At 38.9% G+C, this 22,637-nt stretch overlaps 1 protein-coding gene across 1 annotated transcript; it reads right to left on the bottom strand.

Moving 5' to 3' along the window:
* Positions 1 to 1,217: 1,217 nt before the first annotated feature.
* LOC149318716 (lipase member M-like) lies at positions 1,218 to 21,211 on the bottom strand. Its single transcript, XM_089510339.1, has 9 exons — positions 21,074 to 21,211; positions 20,010 to 20,127; positions 19,340 to 19,538; positions 16,346 to 16,455; positions 14,875 to 15,011; positions 13,023 to 13,169; positions 11,224 to 11,295; positions 7,795 to 7,866; positions 1,218 to 2,975 (listed from the first exon to the last, which is right to left on the bottom strand). Exons 1-9 carry the CDS (start codon positions 21,209 to 21,211, stop codon positions 2,742 to 2,744), a joined length of 1,227 nt encoding a protein of 408 aa, XP_089366465.1. The 3' UTR covers positions 1,218 to 2,741.
* Between the last annotated feature and the right edge of the window lie 1,426 nt (positions 21,212 to 22,637).

Genomic DNA, 22,637 nt, shown 5'->3' on the forward strand with positions numbered 1-22,637 from the left:
TCAACGGTGTCAAAGGCTGCAGACAAATCAAGAAGGATGAGAACAGAGTAAAGACCATTAGCCTTGGCCTGTAAAAGGTCATTCGAGATCTTAGTGAGAGCTGTTTCTGTGGAATGCCTTGGGCGGAAACCACACTGAAAGGGATTGAGGATGGAGTTGGCTTCAAGAAACTCAAGACAGCGAGAATAAACAACCCGTTCCAAAACCTTAGAAAGAAAGGAACTATCTTCTCCTTGAAAACTCTAACAGTTTGAATGTGATGATTTTGCCATAAGAGTTTGCTCATTTGTTGAGTCATGTAGGGGAAAAAAGGAGAGCTTAAATGTCAGTAAAATATGATTAGTTCTTCCTGCACTGGGTAGATAATGAAAGTCACTCAAGTCAATAATTTTGTTTTGATAATTTAAAAGCTGAGCTAATTCAAACACTATAGTCTCACCACCGTTCCATCTGTGTACATTCCAGTGCACTTCTAGGAGGAGTTGATTTTGAAGCAGCACACGATTGTGATTTATTACTCAGCAGTTTCTTGGTATCCTCTAAACCTAGGACATGTTGCAGAAACATCCACACGTCCGAATTCCTCTGAAGACAGAACCAACTGGTGTGCGGTCTCCGTCTTTTTCTACTGCCTCTCCTAACATTATTGTTTTTTTTCTAATGAATCATGCCTTCTCATGATGTGCCCAAAGTACAACAGCTTCAATTTGGTCATCTTGCCTTTGAAGGAGTCTTTCTTTTTTGCTTCCTTGAGTTCTCTTGGCTGAGAGAGCCAAGGCCATGGAGAAGCTGGAATGAGTGGGTGCCAGCAGTGTGGCAAGCTGGTTGAAAACTCACCATAGCTGCCAACCCCCACCCATTTTTCTTCACTGCCTTGGCTTTCTTGGCTGAGAGAGTCAAGGCTGTGGAGAAGCCTGAATTGAAGGCAGCAGCTGCAATGAGATATTACAGCTGAGGATGGGGATGGCAGCAGTCCACCTCTGTCCGTGGCTGGAATGTGTGCCAGCAGCATGGGTGGTGCAGGGACAGCAGTGAAGCAGTCAGGAAGGGTAGGGCAAATGACAAGTGCCCCTCTCTGCCTGCTGCCACTTCCACTTCCACCGCCACCCCCTGTTATGCCCTGATCTTAAGGGCAACCTGTTTAACCTGAGAGTGTGTAGTGGAAATCTCCCTCCCAGTGGACTTTTTCAGAGCAGGGCTGACACAGACAAAGAGACACCAAATTTGGTTTTAGACACTATGCATGTAATATTTATTGGAATACACAGACATAAACAAATACAAGTACCAAGAGAGCTCTCACACACACCATTCATACAATACTCACAAACACAGATGGCACTTCACTGAAGCCGTTGATCAGGCGTCTTCATGAAGGCGTGGGAGCCCTGTTGCCGCAGATCCAGGAGCACACTTCTGGTTTGGAAAGCTCTCTCTTTTAAGGCTTTCTGCTTCTCCAATGTCCACCGCCCTTTGGCCCTCGGACAGAAATTTCCTTGGTTGATGAGTTCTCTATGTTTCTCCTCTTATCAGTCCATATCCAAACATTCTGTAACTTCTTGCAGTTCGTACCAACCCTTGGATGGAATGTCCTTTCCTTATAGATAACACTTGGCAGCTACATCTTGGTTTTCATAGATTCGCCATCACCTCACCAGTAGGTTCAAAAATCCTTGCTTCGCTTGCTAGGTAACTCCCATATCACGCATTGCGAATCTCCATTTTGTTCAGTCTTCTAGTGCCACTTCTCACTCATACAACCATCCATTCCTCACCCCCCCCCCCCCACAATCTCCATGTTGTCTCCCCAGAGTGGCTGCCCCTGCCTAGGTGTGACAACATGAGTTTTTTGCACCGAAGTGACACCAATCCTAGTTACGCCACCATATGCTACTAAACATATGTTAAGAGAAATGGTCTATCTTTGATCTGTGAAGTGCTGTAAGAGCTCAAGTGACAAAAACTACTGGAAAGTGTGGCAATAAAGAATGGTTTTGGATTTCTGCATACAGCCAGCCCTACATATGTATGGACTTTCTATCCACAGATTCAAGCATCCACAGCTTGCAAATATAATAAAAACATATAAATTCCAAAAAGCAAACCTTGATGTTGCCATTTTATATAAGGGACACCATTTTACTGCCCCATTGTATTTAATGGGACTTGAACATCCATGGATTTTGGTATCGGGGTGGGGGTGGGGGTGGGGGTAGGGTCCTGGAACCAAACCCCACCATGGGGCCACTACAGTTTTTAAGATTTCCATATTGATATTTCAGTCCTACCAAATATTGATTGGCCTACTCATGCACACAATGATCAGATTGGTCTAGAGCTGTAAGAGAAATTCTGAAATCTTCAACCATTTCCAAACCTGTTTGAATTTCATAGTAGTAGACTTAGTATAACTTAGAACCATGTTAATAACCAACCTGGTTTGCAGAAATAGAGACATAATTAGCATATTTGTTTGCAATGATCCCAAAGGAAACAATTCAAGATTTACTATCCTATTACAAAAATTCACTATGTTGGACTTTGAAACATAGTTCAGAAGATATCATAAAGGAATGTGTAATAACAATAGAGGTCCTTTATTGACAGTAAGTCCGACATATCTCATTGGGCCTGCAATTTGAAGAAAGATACAGAGCAGTGGGCTACAAGTTTTTTAAAAAATATATTGTAGAAGTTTTGGCTGGTGTGAAAAATGCTGGAACATTTTTGCATTAGTAGATTTATGCATGCTGCCTCATCAGAGCAATCATTTCGTTGTACATTCGCTGAGGTGCATTCAGTCCCCAGATGAAATCAAGATGACCCCATTCTGGAATTGCTTTATGGAAAACAAGATTTCTAAGATGAAGGAGAAGTATAGCAACATCTTTTGGATCGGAGAGTAGGTCTTTTCCTCCAGACCATACTGCTGTTGGCACAGTCATATCTTCCACTTTATATACAGGAGGGATAAACTAAAAAAATTATATGATATTAGAAGTGACCTGTTAAACTATCACCTCTTCTCTAAATTAAAATAAATTAAGCAAATGAATGAATATTTAAATATAAATTCTCCTTTGAATTGTAATTATTCCTTGCATCCTCTTTCAAATTGATTTTATCACTTAGAGCATTGTTGATTTTTACTAGTACAGTCATCCCTCTATATCCATGGATTCTTTATCCATGAAATCCATCACCCACAGCTTGAAAATGTTCCATAAAGATATACATTCCCAAAAGCAAACCCTGATTTTGCTATTTTATATGAGAGACACCATTTTATTCTGCCATTGTATTTAATGGGGCTTGAGCACCTGTAGATTTTGGTATCCATGGGGGGTCCTGGAACCAAATCTCAACTGATACCAAGGGGCCACTGTATACAGTTTGAGCATTTTCACAGTCTTTTCATAATGGCATTTCCCTGCTCTTGTTTGCGTCATAAAGTGCACAGGCTTCTCCAAGCCATGTTATATGAAACCCACTCTTTCAATACCATGGAACTGGTTGGGTTTTTTTCCAGCTCCTTAATATCCATCTCCTCACTAGTTTCCTATCTCTACACTCTTCTAATTGTCAGTTCTCCAACTAGCAATTTCTATACCCACCAAAGGTTTCTAATGCAGTGCTTCCCACCATCCCACCCTAGTGCATGACAGCCCACAAATAGATCTATAGAAAAAACAAAAAACAAATATTATCCTTCGACTGATCACTTGGGTAAATGATTGGTAAAATATGGGATGATTTACTCTGATGCTGCCCAGAGGGCTGCTGTTGCACCAGGCATCCCTTGGGTTGTTGCCAGAACCTCTGAGGAAATGAGCAGTTGCTTGAAGTCTGTGCTGCATGAAATCTTGTGATGGCATTGCCATTGTGTGACTTTGAATGAAATCTTGTCTCAGGTCTTGGAAAATCTTGTGGGATGGGAACTCCCATGAGTTCTTGAGTGTGAATTCACAGGCATATATATGCCTGCCCATGTGGAAGCCATCTGTGGTTGTCTGGACCTTCCAAGCGAGCAGGTTGCATGGCAGCCGGTTCACTTTTGGGCCTTCACAATGCACACTGTCCAAAGGAGGGGATGAAGGAGGGTTTGTAGGGGGAGGATGGTTGGCTTGGCTTGGCTTGGCTTTGGGTTGGTTCAAGATTGTAGGATCTGCTGGGGAGACTGGGGGCTGAGGGCTGGACGGAAAGAGGGGAGGCTTGGCCTGCTTCCCTGCCCATCCATTAGGCCCAGGGTCAGTGGTGACAGGGGTGGGGGCCTCCTTTTCCTTTCTCCCCTTTCTTGTCCACTCTTTTCTCCCTCTTTCTCCTTTCTCTTTGTGGGGCTGGCAAACAAGTGGTAGTGGGGGGCAGGAGTTGTCCGGTGGGAGGAGAAGCCATCCAGGTGAGTCATATGGGGGCTGGCTGGGCTGTGGGTTGAGAGTTTAAGAGGGAGGAGGAAGCCCAGCCTGCCTGTGTGTTAGATCTGGAGGCCTGCAGTGACACTGGATATGGGGCCCACCTTTCCCTTTTACCCCTTTCCTGTTTTCTCTTTCTCTCTCCTTTTTCTTTGGGGGCCTCTGGTGAGCAAGTGATGAAGGCACACAATGTGGGAGCAGGGTGAGTGTTAGGACCTTACCATATAGGGAAAATTGGGGGGAATCGGGGGTTTAGATTGCTATAATCCCATGAAATCACATGGTGAATATTTTCACACGACATCGCAATTAAAGAGGACTTGTCCTAGGAATAACTAGGTAATAACCAGCAACAAATCATTTACCGGAAAAACCCATAAATGATTTGTTGCTGGTTATTCCCTGGTTATTCCCGGGATAGGTCCTCTTTAATCACGATGTATGTGAAAATCTTCCCATGATTGTGCGACTTTCCCAGGATAATGACAGTTTAACCCCCCCCCCATCCCCTCCCGATTTCCCCCTGTGTGATAACATCCTTACTTGGGAGGACAGGAGACACAGTCAGGAGTGGGAGTAAAGTTATCTGGGTAAGCCATGTAGGATGGGGAATGGAGGATTTCCACTTTCTACTGTCCTCCATCTCTCCTTCACTCTCTTTTCTTAACACACTTGTTGCTTCTCCTTCCTCTTTCTTTTTCCTCTTTGTTTCTCTCTCTCTTTCTTGTGTTCTGCTTTCTTTGCCTCTAACAATGCCTCATGCTATTTATTGGTCTTCTGTTTCCTCCTTTATCTCCCTTTACTCTTATCAACCCTCATCTGAGGCCTCATGGTGTACTCTCGGATCTCTCTGTTATTCACTGGCCACCTGACTTTTTTCTTTTCATCCCTAGACCACACGGCATCCCACATCCCTTAGTTGCACAATGTGTTTTCCATCCCCAGCCATATGGTGCTTCTTGTTGCCTCCTTCATTTTTCCCAGACTACACAGCACCCCACATCCCTTTCTATCTCCATCCATATGGTGCATCTCATTGTTAAAAAGAGCTCTGGTGGCATAGTGGTTACATGCTGGTACTGCAGCCACAGCAATGAAAATTCGATCCTAGAGGAGAGCTCCAAGATCCACTTAGCTTTCCATCCTCTAGTTGGATGGTACAATGAGTACCCAACTTGTTGGGGGAAATTGGCTTACATATTGTAAACCACTTCGGGAGTGCCAGTTCACTGATAAGCAGTTTAGAAATGTACTTGCTATTGCTATTTCCTGCCCTTCCCATCCACAGACACTTGCTGCACTCTGCTGCCTCCTCGCTGCATTCTACAGTCGGTCCTTCTTATACACGGATTTTTTATACACGGATTTAAGCATACACGGTTGGAAAATGTTCCAAAAAAGTATAAATTTACCTTGATGTTCCATTTTTTATTAGGGACACCATTTTGCTATGTCATTATATTTAATGGGACTTGAGCATACATGGATTTTGTTATACACGGGGGATCTTGGAACCAAACCCCAGCGTATAACAAGGGTCCACTGTATATACTTATCATTAGTGCGTCAGGGTATTCATTATTCAAAAATGTTATTACTAATTTATATTACAGTTACTGACCATGTTAATTTTGATACAAACCTCTACCGTTCTTTGTACAGGTATCTGCTATTACTCTATGTTTGTTATAGTAGCCCACGCTTTACACACTTTTCCAACTGTGTTGCTGCTCAGTGATGTGCTTCTTTTGGAGTATGATTTGTTTCTCTGTGGTTTTGCATGCCTGCAGAGGTTTGAGGTCTGGGAAGTACCACTATCTGGTCTGCAGGTTCTTAGCATTTTTTCACTTAATTTTTCTTACTTAATTTTTATTATATCTGATATATCATACCACTCTTAGCTACAGATTGTTCATTTTTCACTTTCATGTTAAAGCTGAAATTGGCTATTGCTGCAGCATTTATTACATACTTATTCTTATTACTGCAGTCTGTGTATTAACCATTTTATACTCTGTGTCATAAAGTTATTGGCCATTGTTACCCTAGTCCTTTATAGCAGGCTTTAGCACTTAAACCGTTATAACAGGCTTTAGCACTTAAACCATTTTTGATGCATCACAGCATCCTTCCTGATGTGGTTATTATATTCTTTTGGTGATTACTGTATTGCAGTCTTTATTACATAAACCTGGTTATTCCACTTCAAATGGTCATTATGGTATTAGCCACAGTTATTGGTCATGGTTACCATTTTCCTTTGACTGTTATAACTGTTTTTAATACATAAGCCATTTATAATGCTTGTTACTATAATCCTTTGGTGATTACCATAATATATATGTCTTTATTACACATCCACAGATTTTGTTATCCATGGGGGTCCTGCTGATAGTGCTAGAGACTGAAATTAGAAAATGATTCCTTAACATTAAATCACTAAATTCTCAAAGAAGCCTTTTTAGATGAGACTGGCAGAGAGAGAAAAAAGCTAAACTAAGAGGATCTAGATGGCAATAAAAAAATTCCATTATGCTAGTCCCATGAGAAACAGGCATTTCTCCATTTGTGCATGGAATATTTTAGATTAGATTAGGTTTCTTTACCAGGAGATTGTTGTCTATGGAATGTTTCAATCAGATTAGGTTTCTTTTATAGAATCATAACATTACATAGTTGGAAGAGACCACAAAGGCCATCCAGTCCAACCCCTGCCATGCAGGAACTCACAATCAAAGCACACCCCTTCTTTAGAAGATAGTTGTCTGTTTGATTGATGACATGTTTTCTGTTTTCCATCAGCATTCTTTGGTGACATGTATAATGGACGAAAGTAGACATTCTGGTTGGATTCAAATGTAGTGACTAGCATTATAGCTCTGTTTGTGGTTATTTAAGAGCCAAAAATCTCTCATTTCTTCACTAGGATTGATCTCAGTAATCCTAGTCATTTTTTGATTTGCAGATCAAAATAAATTTTGTTCCTGTTTTAATCCTCTGATTCTTGCCTGGAAAATAGTTATTTCACTAGACAAGAGGGAATAATTGCCTTTTTCTAGGCTGTAACACTGGAACCAAACCACAGTGAATACCAAGGGCTCACTGTACTATATGGACAAAAAGGAGGAAGGGACAGGAACAGGGGAAGAAGGAATGTAGCAGCATGAGCTTTTGTGGATAGAAACCCACTTCTTCAGATATAGTAAAGTGGATTTCTCTCTCCATTCCTCCTTTTTGTGCTTCAAGAGACTAGCCTGGCTACTTCATTGAAAACATATTTAAATACTGTAAGCAACTCTGTGCAAAAATCCCACCCACCTATTCCCTTTCCACTTCCTTTTCTTTATCAATGGTTGTGCTTTTTAGGAAATGTACAGTTCTCTACCTGGTTGTGCTTTTCCTTATTCTTGTGCTCATCACCCCAGTCAAACCCTTTGAATAGTCTACAATGGAAAACCTGTTAGGAAAGACAAGAAATGAAATATTACATTGCCAGGTTAACAGTGCAATTTTAACACAAAAATGCACCAAGTTTAGGTTACAAATAGGCACCACATATTTCTGTGGCAGAAATCCTATTGCAATATGATATCAGAGGTCTGCCCACAGAGTGAACCCTCACATACATGTGGGCTCAATTGGGCTTAGCTCTCAAAAGTGGCATTACTGGGGGAGGTGCGGTGGTGCGGCCCACACTGGGTGAAACCCCAGCAGAGGAATAACACCTGATTGGGCCGTTCTCCCACTGGGGAAAGGAGGGAGCACCCCCAGCCCTGCTTCCCATGGTGGTGGCAGTTCCTCATGAGGAGGCAAACACCATTGTGAGGAAGGAGAAGGTTGAGGGCACCTGGCCCTGCTTCCCTGGGATGGTAGTGGTTCCTCATGAGGAGACAGCTGCCACCACAGGGAAAGGGAAAGGTCGTGGGCACCTGGCCCTGCTTCCCCACTGAGGTAGCAGTCTCCTCATGAGGAGGTTGCTACCGCTGCAGCAAAGGAGAAGGGGTGAGCATAGCCTTTTGGCTATGCCCCCTGCACTGGGTGACACCTGGGCTGGCAACTGCTTCTGAGAAGACATGTATATGATTACAGTTCAAAATTCATAGGTTTTTTGGCTTGGAGCTTAAAAGACAACTTGCTTGTGGAAAGCATTTTTAAATTGCAATTTGACCTTATTCAATGTAAACACAAGAGGATTTTATATAAGATATTTGTTTGGACCAGTAGCAAAACAAGATGTCAGAACTCCTTTGCTGCTTATGTTAAACCACTTCACCAAGCTCACACCTGATTTTTTTAAAAGAATGAACCCAGCCAAGAAATCTCAAGCTGGAGTTGAAAACTGCTTGGCCATTTTTTTATTTTTTACTTTTTGGCAGTATGAGAGCTCTTCAAGAATAATAGGGCGATAGTGTACCGTATGGTATTTCTTTTTAGGGTCCTTGTAAGCTTAGAAAGAATGACAGAGGGGAAAGGATGAAATGCAGATGGCTCTGCTGCTGTTCTTCCTGTCTTCTGCAGGGAACAGAAATGAGGCAGTTTGGTTGGCAAGAAGGTGACACAAGTGGCTTTGGGAGAGTTAAGAGGATGGTACAAACAAGCAGAGGGTAGAGATCTAGTGTTTTCAGTGTTGGACTAGGACTCTGGAGATCAGGGTTTGATTCCCAGCTCAGCCATGAAACCCACTGGGTAACCTTGGGCAAGTCATATGCTTTTAGCCTCAGGGGAAGTCAATGGCAAACCCCTGTCTTGCCAAGAAAATCCCATGATAAGGTCACCTTAAGGTCACCATAAGTCAGAAAAAACTTGAAGACACACAACAACAACAAAAAAAAAAAGACAAGAAACTTGAGGAATTAAAAGATTCCCCTTCCATTTCGAGAAGGGGCATCTGAACATGACTGTTCCATATCCAAATTTGACTTGGAAAATCATCTCTAATATTTTACTAGATACAATTATAGATTGTTATGAGTCATGTCTTCATTATAGTACTGTACTTATATTTGATGGTCAGGATTATACAGTTGGCCCTCCATATCCACAGATTCTTTATCCATGGATAGAACCATCCAAGGCTTAAAAATATTAATATATACATCCCAAAAGATAAACTTTGATTTTGCCATTTTATATAATGGATGCCAGTTTACTATGCCATTGTACAAAATGGGACTTGAGTATCTGCAGATTTTGGTATCCACAAGGCATCCTAGAATCAAACCCCAATAGGGCCCACTGTGCCTACATAGCAAATAGTAGAGGACCTAAGAGCCAGAAATGTGATCTGGCTTCTTTATATCTCCTTTAAGATGTATAACAATGTGAGACGGATGAGGTGAGATGCCTAGAAGCACCTCGTTATTTGGGATTTGGATATACAGAATTTGGAAATTTATTTTCTTTCAGTCACAGCTGTGGGGCATCCTTGACCTACAATTCCCATTGTAAATCTGAAGTTGCACTAATAATTGCATCACCACTTTCTTCCCCTACAGTCTGCTTTTACATTTATTTAGGGTCTGATATTAGAAGAAGAAGCAATGATGCGATTCTATTTCATCCAAAGAAAACAGAACCATATAACGATTTGGGGATTTTCTTCTGTTTCTGCAAATCTCACCTGTATTCTTCCTCATTTTTGTTTCTTTTCAGCTTGTCAGTCTGTTATTGTTGGGTTTTTTTTTTTTTTTGGAAGTTTGTGTGTTTTGTTGTACACACTTGTCTTAATCTTTGTACTTTCCCCTATTAATTTTACTAAACCATGTTTGTGCACATTTTTCATAGAATGGGGGTTTGCAGCACCTTTGAAATTAGAAGGATGCTGGAACTTTTAGAGGCCTGCTATGTCAAGTTTACTACATATATCAAGGATATAGTTGTTTAAATTTATTCTGACCCAGATACCAACACTGACACAGTTCCAGAGGAAGCATCAAGAGCAATTTCAGCTTGTTTATGCAATGAATAAGAGTCACTTTGCAAGGGATTTAGGTTGTTACTATCTAGGTGGGATTACTGTAATGTGTTATACATTGATCTGCACCTGAAAACAGCTTTTGCCATTGTATATAACGGATGCCATTTTACTATGCCATTGTATAAAATGGGACTTGAGTTGTTACCATCTAGGTGAGATTACTGTAATGTGTTATACATTGATCTGCACCTGAAAACCTCATGAGAGGCTTCACTTTGTGTAGCATCTGGATGCTAGAATTCTGGTTGTTTCATCTTGATGAAGTGCCATTCTAACAAAGCATAATGGGCTCCTCTTTGCCATGACAAGCCCAATTTAAGTTGCTGGATTTCATTTTCAAAGCCCTAAATGGCTTCCAGTCCAGACATCTGAAGGAAAACCTCTTTGCATTTGATTTTGTATGTGCATTAAACACTTTAGAAGAGTGCCTTCTGCAAGAACTATTACTGGGAGAACTACATTTTGTATTTACAAAGGAGAAGGCTTAAAATGTGGTCTCTCCCTGGATATTACAGTTGAATCCCAAGACAGAGATGATTAGTGCCAAACTTGGGGTTTTTCCCCCTCTGTGGCAAACTAGAGCACTCCTGTTCCTCCAGGCATTGTCATATTTATATTGAGTTTTTAAAAACAGAATGTGATTGTTGTGCTTTTTGTTGGCTTGCTATTTGAGGAGTTAGTGTTCATTCTAATTTTTTTACCCATACTACCTTGGGATCACTTGAGGATAAAGGGATATATATAGAATTTAAACATATATGTATATATTGAATCTCTCTCTCACACACACTCTGTAGGTGTGTGTGCATGTTATGTATGTATGCAGGGTAAATATACCTGGCTCCAATGTAATATATTCTGAGAAGATGCTCCAGCTGGTAAATGAGACACGTACACATTTACTCGGCTCTGGAAGAAAAAAGAAAGGAAGATTCAGTGTCTTTATAACAAAGCATGATTCTCAGCCTGAATAATAATAATAATAATAATAGTTATTGTTATTTACATCCTTTTCCCAATTTGGGAGTGAAGGCAGCTTGCAACAGTTAACACAACCATTGTTCAAATTCACAGCACATATATTTAAAAAATAATTATAATATCAAAAAAGATTAAAGTTAAAGCCAGTTAAAATGAACAAAATGATTAACATTATATAAAAATACATGATCATGTTTCTCTCAAAGTATGAAACATGTCTGAATTGTAGATGTACAGTCATCCCTCCATATCCACAGATACTTTATCCATGGATTCAGCCATCCCCAGCTTGAAAATACAACTGGAACATTTTTGATCTTTTCAGTCTTATGTTGACCAAAGAGGGAGAAAGATATTTCTGGAAGTTGTGGTACAACTGAGGTTCCTTGGCTTTCAGTACTGTTCTGACATTGGGGAGATTTTCAGATGGGGAAAAGGATGTCTTTGTCCTGTCCTTTTCCTGCCTTACGGTGTGATCGCAAAAATATTTTCATACGACGTTGCGCTTATCCTGTCTGTGTCCCATCATTGAACTACAGTTGACCGTAGTCACACGAAAAAATTTCACACAACATTGTGCTTATCCTGTCATTGTCCCATCATTGAAGTGGAATTATCCTGTCATTTTGTATTAACAGGAATTTGCATTAACACAATTCCACTTCATTGACAGGATAATGACAGGATAAGTCCACTGTCTGTGAAAGGCTTTCATGCAGTTGTGATAATGATGGGATAAGGACGGTAAAGCGATCCCATCCCTGTCTGATAATCTTGCGGATGATATTTGAATTGATCTCTTAGTTGCAAGGGCAATTAATTTATACTTGAAGAATCTTAACTATTATTTGATGTGGACAACTGAACACTAGAGGGCAGTGTTTTTCAAAAACTCAATTCTTTTTTCACTCAAAACACAGCTACAAATTCTGTTCCCTTGAAAATACAGTTTTTAATATGCATTTCAACATATATTTTTTTCATATACCTCTGTATTAGATTGCTATAGAGTTGTAAAAATTAAATTCTAGCCTGGAAGTTAGTCTTGGAGGTGCAGATTAGATTAGTTCACATCAGATTGGAAAGGCATGAATTGTTCAAAAACATCCCTCACTGCAATGCGGATTGCTCTTTAATTCTAAATGAATTCAAAATATGAATTATTGGGTTTCCTCCTGGAAATGAATAACCTTCCTCTCAAGTATGCCATCAGATGTCCTGCAAGAGGTGAGCCTTAAAATGACACCTCTCCGCTCCCATGGTAGTATAATGCAAAACCAGGTAAACCCACAAAAGATTATAACAATTTATGTCAGTTATTATCTTAATTTATGTGGCACAGATTGGTCAGACATAAGTATTGTTTTATATTGTTCCTTTCTCCCTTATGTTCATCAAGTCGTCCCCTCAAAAAGCTTTCCTTTTTTAATTGTGTTGTTGTTTTGGAGGTGGGGGTTGGATGATGATGATGATGATGATGATGATGATGATGATTTTATTTTTATCCTGCCTTTTTTCTAGTCTAGAGGGGTAAGTAGTGAAGCTCCACAACCCCTGGCAGTTGCATACTCCTGATATACAAAATCAATTTTCTCTTTTTTTAAAACTATGAGGAGCCAAGGAATACAAGTTTTCAGTCTAAATAGAACACTTACCATATTTATATTTTCTGTATTATATCCATTGAGAAGGAAGAAGACATTTCCACAAACGCTAGTAAAAAGTCGCCGGCCACAGAAGTTAGTAAGCATATTTTTGAATAATCGATTCTGAGGAAGGAATTCTTTTTTGCCAAGCATAGCCTGCAATATACAAAGAGAACTGTCAGCTGAAATAATTTGAAAGGGTCCTAGTTTCTTCATGTCTTTTCCAGTTTTGGCAGCTGTCCTCCTCCATACCTCCCAACATTTCAGAGATGAAAATCACAACATGTGTGGCTAAGCAACATCAGATCATAAAAGTTATTAATGAGGAAGAACAGATGAGGTTAGAGAGGCTACAGCAGCTTGCTTTTGCCTACTGGGAAGGTCAAGATTTTTCCTCCTTTTCTCTCCTCTCTTCCCACTTCTGAGTTAATAGAGTGTAAAATGTTTTGTACTACTTTTTGCACAAAACGTTTTGCAATATTTGCACAAAGTATCATTGCACTTTGAACTCAATTTGCAGCATCAGTGTAAGCTGAAAACATAGAGGGAAGGTGGGACAAACCAGGTGGGATGGCAAAGAACTGATTGGTAGCGAACTAGATACCAGACTCTTTTCAACTATTTATTCATGGATAAAGCAGTCGTGATTTTTCCAGTCCTGAACCAATACTAACCTGACTGCCAAAGAAATTAATGCAACTAAGTGCATAATGTCTTACTTTCATTCAAGAATAAGAAAAGTAAACCAACTTTCAGAGATGCTCTAATGGCATGGCTAGCAATTTTACTTATAACTCTAGGGCACTCTGACCAAGAGTATAAATTACTACCCATTTTTGTTTTTCATTTTATTAACAAGAGGACAAAAGTTAAGTGCAATAAATTGGTTTAACTTGTATGTATTCATACCCCCAAGTGCTTAACTGATGATTTACTGATGGAGATTCTCATGAATTTTGAGATTTTCCCTCCCCCGCTCTTTTTTCCCCATTTGGCAGAATATTCAATCAAAAGGAGTTTTGATTTAGGAGGTGTCTATACTATTGTAAACCCCTTCACACATTTTGAATTAGTGGTGATCTGGCCATGTAATGTTCTGACTAATTTTTTTTTTCAGAAGAACTTCTCAATTTTCAGATCGGACACCTAACCTTCAGCAAAACAGGGTTTAATGTCCCTCAGACTTCTCAATATAAATTTATCTCCTCCAGGCGGAGTCTCTTAACATTAAGGTGAGTCTTACTCTGACATACATGCACACCACTTTCAGGATCCATCACTAAGCGGCTATCACATGAAGGGTAATAACAAGAGACACAAGCAGTTCTACCTATAGCCTTCCTCCAGAGTTCAAGGGAATAGGAATGTAGAAGATCACAACTTTACACTCTTAACAAAGCTCAGTTATAATAACTAAAAGCAGGGAAGATCATAATGTTAGTAATGAATGCGTTCTGGATATAATATAAAGAAATATTTCACTCTTTATTTTTTCAACCTTTTTACATTACAACCCTATATAATTTATATTCAGTTCCTGTTATAATGAGAGTCTCAAACAGTTTAAAACTTTTCATTTTTTGGTAAGACAGATTGGTAAGACATGTTTATTTATAAGAGATATCAAAATATTCTCAAGAGCTGTACATGAAATTGTAAATATTTAAGATTGTAACTCTATTCATGCCTACTTGTAAGTTCAGTGGGGTTTCTTCAGAAGAAAGGGTTATATCACATATAAGTGCATCCTTAATTATATATGATAATGACAAAAAAAAAACCCCTAATACAATTTGGAGGGTTATAGAAATTTAGATTATGGCCATTTGCAAAAAGAAAGGGATAAAAAAACAATACATACCCTGAGGAGTCTTTCTGGAAGATTAAGAAGTTTTATAGCTGGACTTTTGGCATATTTAAGTCTAGTCACAGGTGCTAGGGCAAAAAACATTTTGATCTTTTGAGCTAACTCTGGCATTGTTGAAAAGGCTATGAATGCTGGGGGAAAGAGACAAAGGAGATCAAACAAAGTAAATAAAAACCACATGCACCCTGTGTCCCAGCAACTTTAACTTTAACTTATATAGCAAGATTTCAAAAATTAAATATTGGCCTGAGGATTGGACTATTACTTTGGAGATCAGGGTTCCATTCCCCTCTTGAGCATAAAAACCCATTGGGTGATCTTGGGGAAGTCACACTCTCTCAACTTCAGAGGATGGTAATGGCAAATTCCCTCTGAAGAAATTTGTCAGGAAAACCCTATTAGCCTTAGGGTCACTGTACTTCAAAAATGACTTGGAGGCACACATTATCAACAACAATGACAACTAGTTCAACATGTGATGTATACGAGAGGGTATGTATTTCACTCCACGTTTTATATTTTGTTTTGTCATTCTTCTTACACATGCATGCACTTTCTCACGTTCTTACACAATTACACTCTCACACACACTATTCATCAGGGAAATATGGGTCTTTTTTATTTTAAAAAACCCACACTTTTCATAGGTGTTCTTTTCACTCCCCTTATGACACCGAGACTCTGTACTGGATTGTCCTTTGTGTGCATGCGCCTTCAAGTTGCCTGTTGACTTATGGTGACCCCATGAATTTCTCTAGGTGGTTTTGCCAGTTCTTTTCTCTGAAAAAGAGTCTATAGCACCTGGTATTTGTTGGTGGTCTCCCATCCAAGTGTTAACCAGGGCTTCATATTTCATATTTTAGCTTCATATTTTCAAGTTAAGTCTAATCTGCACTGCAGAAATAATTCTGTTTGATTTTGCTTCAACTGTCATGGTTCAATGTGGATTTTGGGAATTTTATTTTTATGAGATATTTAGCCTTTTCATGTCAGAGAGCTCTGATGCCACAACAAAGTACAAATCCCAGGAACTTCCATTTTCCCCTCTCTTGCAAGAACCACTTGCAGCAGAAGAACTATTTGTTGATGGCTACAAACCAAACACCTAGACAAACACCTGCTCACCAAGGATAGATCATAAACTGTTGAAAGCTAGAACTGAATCTATTAGTGTCCATGCCATTTAGTTTTCTGATAAAACCCATATCATAAATTTATGTTATCTTTCTTATCTAGTTGATTCTCCAATTAAAGCTATCATTCATTCATGACTCGGCCTTTTATAACTACAGTATATAGCACTGATGAGTTTAGTTTCCCACTTACCTCTTTGGTATCATAAAGAAGTCCAGCTTTTGATTTTTAACATAAAGTAGTTTGCTGAAGTACTTTGATTTGCATTGCTGCTACTGTTATAAAGACATCACAAGTACGTACATATGAGTCTTTATTTGAAATAACATACCTATTGCAGCACCCTGTGAATAGCCGACATAATATAGCTGCTGTTGTCCAGTTTTCTGCAGTATGAAGTTGAGCACAGCTGGAAGGTCGTACTTAGCCATCTCATCAAAACTAGAGGAAAGGAACAAATACACTGTACTAGTTCATTGCACAGAGATCAAAGAACTTGTACAGAGTTCATTTCATCTGTGTAACACATCTTACTAAACAGATGCCAACTAGAAAAAGGATGTAGCCATTTGAACAAAAAACCATGTCGGATTTGATTAAGCTATTTATAGCTCGTGCATTTTTGGGGTATGGAAGCAAATGCTTGTACCTCTGCATTTTTACAATCTTGCATTTGCTTTGCACTAAAGGGAAATCTCAAACAGCAACAAAGCCATAGCATGATTATGTTTTGCAAGAATATAACATAGTTATACAGTGAGTCCTTGGTATCCTTGGGGTTTGGTTCCAGGATTCCCCTGTGGATACCAAAATCTGTGGATACTCAATTCCCATTAAAGAAAATGTCAAAGTAAAAAAGATGTCCCTTATCTAAAATGGCAAAATCAAGGTTTGCTTTTTGGAATTTATATGTATTTTAAGTATTTTTCAAGCCGTGGATGCTTGAATCCATGAATAAAAAATGTGTGGATATGGAGGTCTGATGGTACTGAGCTATATCCACTGTGCAAGGTGATGTAGTTTTCAGGCTAAGCAGTATTCTGCTGTTGCATAGGCATGCATTGAGCTTAACATCTCCTGTTCCTAAATTCCCCAGCAAACTAAACTGTCTGGTTCTCCTGAAAACATAGACTGGTTCATTGTTTCTTTACACACAGCTTCAGAAGTCTGTATTCACATTGCTATTGAGTCAGGAAAAGCCAAACTGTCTGTTCTTAGGTTAATTGTTAAAGACAAGGTATAACTTTTGCCAGGCATTTGGGATAAGGGCAGTGGCATCACTAGGGTTGGTGTCACCTCCCTCCATGACTCCCTCCCATAACACAGCATATAGTACCCTTAGTAATGTCTTTTGCACTAATGTTATTCGTAAACTATAATTTCTGCATGTCACTGAATGTAATGGTAGACTAGCAAAACTGATATAATGCCTCTAAATTACAGTATCATACACACAACCTAAATGTATTTACATATACATGGTTTCATGTGGTTAAAGTGAAAATTTGATAAGATATTATTTTTAAAAATATTTAAAAATAATATATCTTTATTTATTATTATTTTTTTAAAGATAGAAAAATTAAAAATTAATTTTAAAAAACTTAAAGCCTCGCCAGTCTCACTGAGTCTTGCCCCATCACACCATCTCTTCAGCATTTTAAAGGAATGCTGGCAAATGCCACAGCCTGCTTCTGCCAAAAGGTAGATGTTTGGGGAGCAGCTGTCACCTGGTGCTATTCCTCTAGTCATGCCCCTGGTTAAACATAGGCCTATAGAAAGTAAATAAAGGATTCATCTTCTTCAAAGGTCACAGAATTTTCTTGAGTTTTCCCAGAGAGACTCAGGCACTGCCCAGCAACAATACTACAAAGACCTAAGAACTTTCCTTTGTTGTGTTTTGTTGACTGAACATCAGCCAGGGGCCTTAAAACAGGCTTTAAGAGCTATTGTAAAGTTGTGTCTAAGGACATTATCACACGCCCAAATAAAGTGTCCTTTCCCCAATGGAATAAGGTTGCATTACAGATTGCTATAGGATGTTATTACATGCCAAAAAGTCATTGCCACTGTTGTTGGGCAACTACAACCCATAGGCAGCCAATCTCCCAGCTATGTGTAGTCCTCCAATTTTCAAGAATGGGAAGCTGAAAATTGGTGGGCTAAATGCAGCTGGGAGACAAGTTGTGGTTGCCCAGTGGCAGTGGTTTGGCATGTGATAATATCCAATAGCAAGCCATCACTTGACCTTATCCAGTCAGGAAAAGACGCTTTGTTTGGGCATAAGACACAGTTCTGTAATAAAACTTTTGTTCAAAATGCCTTCACTTATTTCAGAGGAGTGCATTAGAGGTGGGTCAATTGGCTGGAAAAATGTGTGGGTTGTTTAAGCAGGCAAAAGTTTAATCATTTTAAATATGGCGTGATCTCATCAGTAAATACAGAAGTGCAATTGACTGTTTTAAAACTTCTGTTTTAAAATACATCCCCCACCTCATTCAGTAGAAATGTCCAGAAGCAACCATGGTTAGCAACCACTCAAACTATAATGGTCTCCCACTATGCCATTTTTCAAGTGGAAAGTGGATTGCATGGAGAAAGAAATGGCAGATCCCTTTCAAAGATATTTGTTCCTACAGATAACAATGCATGCTCTCTCTGTAACACACAGCAGTTGCATTAACTGTAACGTAAACAGGTGAGTGGGAAGTAGAACTTCTTTACTTCAGACATGAACAGTCGGGGCACATTTTACAAGGCAAGGCTACCAAACATACATTTTGAACTAGCTTATAAATGTTGATGACTGGTGTCATCATCACTAAAAATCAGAAGTGCATTTAGTGCTTTTTAAATACAAATGAAGAGAAGAACTAACTTGCATTTTGAAACACCATCACTTTTCACCCTATATTAAATTGAAAGCAGTGAGCGAAAGGATATAGGCTCTGTTCTTTACCCAAGAAATTCTGCTACCTGACATAGGGCCTGTTCAGACAGGCCAAAATCAAGCTGCTTTGGGTCACTTTGGAGATATGCTGTTTAAATGATTCATGTGTCCTAAGAGTCCGGAAGCCATGCCAAAGTCACGCTCCAGTCCTTAGGACTGGAACATGATTTTGGCGTGGCTTCTGGACTCTTAGGACACATGCATCATTTAAATAGCATACCTCCAAAGTGACCCAAAGCAGCTTGATTTTGGCCTGTCTGTATGGGACCCATGTAACATAAATTTTAAGACTTAAGTGTTGCACTTGTAGTATCTTAAGGCACTTAACTGAGTGTTATTAATGCAAATTACAAAGACTGCAATAGTTAAATATACCTGAAAGCCCAAAATTCATCTTGATCTATGGACAGATTTTGGTGACTTCTGGACCAAGTGTTTCCCCTGCTATTTCCAAGCCAAACGTCATAGCCAGCATCTGCCAGGATGAAGCCCAGACTGTTGTGAGGCAGGTTCATAACCCAGTTGCTTCCATCACCCAATAAGCCATGCTGGAGAAATACCACTGGTTTCAAAACTGAAGAAGGAACATGATGTTAGGAAGAATTTCCTGACAGTAATGCTATTCAACAGGGGAGCAGACTAACTCAAAATATGGTAGTCCCACCTTGATAGAAGGTTTCAGGGTGTTCAGATTCCTGCACTGAATTGCTATTGTTGCAACAATCTCAGAATAAAGCTAAGCTTTTAAAATAAAGACATTTGCTAAGACTGATTAAGCCAGCCCCTGAATCAGGCAGTGACTTTGTGGCTCTTTCGAGTGTGCAGCTATTTCTTTTATAGTTTTCATAAGCAGCATTTTAATCCAAATGTTGTTGCATAAAACACAACCCTGCATCAAATAAGGAGACATGCATTATCCTCTTATCACTTTTTCATGGATGTGATTTGGACAATAAAAGAAATAATGTTTTAATACATCTGCCTACACCTAATTTATTTCAAATCACCCTGTTTATCTCATTTTCACCATGCAGATTAAAAATACCTGAATTCCCCTGATTCTTAATACCAAATGGTATTCTATTAATGCTAAGTATATAGCCATCTTCTGTCACCACTTTATATTCCTCACTGGGGTAGCCTTTGTGTGCAATAAGTTCATTCTGCGAGAGAGAGAGAGAGAGAGAAATTATTGCTTTCTTCTGAAAGATTCCTATTATAATGTGCGGCAACCAAATGTGACTGCAAAAAATATGGATTAGTTAAGAACAATATAATATACTTTTAGGAAACTGACAGCAAGTTTGGATAAGAAGAGCCCTAGTTTATGTTACAGTAAATGTACAGTCATTATTACTCTATATCTCTTCTTGGAACCTGAATATTTCATTACAGAGAAAGCAACAGTTCACCATTCTGTTTTAGTGGATTCTTTTTCTAATGGGCACTAAAATACTGAGGGCAAACACATCATGCCATACATTTTCTTTAATTGAGTATTTAAAAAAGATTAAATTGAATGGTAGCAAGAGTGATGGATTAGTCTTTTGAATAGGCTTTGAGTGTGTTGAGCCTTTAAAAATCCTTATTTGTGTTGCGAAAGTAAGGTTTTTAACAGGTTCTCATCTTCAACAACTGTATAGCACTCCCTGTCTAGGTTGATAATAAGCTATATATGAATTATACCCTGACCTTGCATCTGCCATTCTCACCGGCATGTTTCATCACAAATCCCAGCAGTGCTATGTGAGATATCTCAAATGATCACTTAAGGGATGGTCAGTATTTGGTTTTGGAGAGTGCCAGAGAAAGAATGAATTTGGAGACATGACTTTAAACATTTAAGAAAAACCTTTAGAGTTAAAGGATTGTGCTAGAAAAATGCCAATGCCAGTGGCAATTGCTGGAATGGTGAATCCACTCTGGACTTTAGCCCAGACAGACACTAAGGAAGCTATCCAAAGAGTGGAACACTATCAGCCAAATAGTTCTGCTAAAGCTTGTATAAAAACCCAGTACAAATGTACCAACCCATTATTATGGAAGCCATCAGCTGCTACTGGATGATAAATACCACTTATTTGGATTAAATGCTGAAAGACAACTTACAATGTTCATAAATGCCTCTGGATCCACAGCTCTTTTTGTTCTCACTGATTCTTTTGAATGAGCAAGTCCTTGGACCAGGCACATCACAACAATCAATAGCCACATCCTGTTCCTGGACAGTGTAGTACAGCAATTCATTAAAAATAATATTCTGTTCAGTGTAATGAAAAGAAATGAATTTTACTCCTTAATATGTTGTATTGAAGGATGCAATTAATTGTCAAGCTCCCTGTTTAAAGTGGGCAGACTTCATGTTTGAAGGATTTCCTTCAAGAACCTTAAGATCCATCAACGAAAGCTAGATGCAAAATATATACAGACAGAATTAAAGAATTAAAGTTAACTACACGTAGTTAAATTTTATATGTCTCAATTTCAGCAGCCTAATTTGGGTGGGAAAATCAGCACTATTGTTATTATTAAACAAATGAGAGACACAAAACTTCTTGCAGATCTACTTCAGATCACCCAAAGATCTACCAGAACGTCTATATCTTTATTCTACCCAGCCCTGTTTTAAAGCCTACAGCAAAAGAGATTTCAATGGCTCATGCTGTTTCAGGTACAAAAAATATCAGCAGATAAGCTGGGGTCAGTTAGTGGATTTTCATCAAGAGTAATGTCCCCCCCTCGTTTTTCACATTAACAACATAATGCATAAACATTCAAAAAATTAAAATTCATCATGAAGGCTGCTATTTAAAAAAATCACCCCAGGATTCAGAAGTTATTGTTTTAGTCATTAGACAGACACACAGATAATTCTAAAGTTACAGTGAGACAGTGTAAGATTTATTAGTTTATGAGGTTTCTAAGGGTTTCTAATTTCATCCTCATTCAATCCAGCACCATGAAAAAGTGCACAACTTGATTCAGCCATTCTTGTGATCCCAGGATATACTGGTGATCCTAAAATATACTGGATCCCAGGATATACTGAAATCTGAGCATGGATTTTTGGATAATAAAACATGTGACAAATGGTGAGTTTCAAAGCAGAACATTAGTGCATGCAACAAGGAAAATTTGTACCCAGAGGAATAAAAGAAGAAGAGAAATCACAGTTTTTATTTAAATTGCAAGAATGGCCCCAGAAAAATCCCATGAAACTCTACTTAAGTGTGAAAACCCTTTCTGGTTCCCCAACTTCTAAACAGAATAGATTCTCATTCTTTTATGAACTTATGTGTCAAACTCCTAGCTGGTTTGGAGAAATTGTAACTTTTTAATTATTTCAATTTATAACTATGCACAAACATATACATGCGCACCCAAAATAGTGTTTATCCTCAACTGCTAGGCTGATGGAATAACCTCTAGGCTGGTAGAAATCCTCATCTCGTTTTTCTTTCTCATTATTATCTTAAAGAAGACTATACAAGAAAGGAAGATAAGCCATATCATTGCTGCAGTTCCTGGCAGGAATTTTTGAATCTTTAAAATTTCCACAATGATAGAGGCAAATGTTTCTAAGCATAAAATAAGAATGAATCACAGAGAATATGGTTTGTACCATTCATTTACCTGTTTGACGATGCGGTCTACTGTATAATAGAGAACACTA

This window comes from Sceloporus occidentalis, unplaced genomic scaffold, assembly GCF_023333645.1.
Source record: "Sceloporus occidentalis isolate IW3139 unplaced genomic scaffold, rSceOcc1.0.p SCAF_2, whole genome shotgun sequence".
NCBI classification, from domain to species: Eukaryota; Metazoa; Chordata; class Lepidosauria; order Squamata; family Phrynosomatidae; genus Sceloporus; species Sceloporus occidentalis.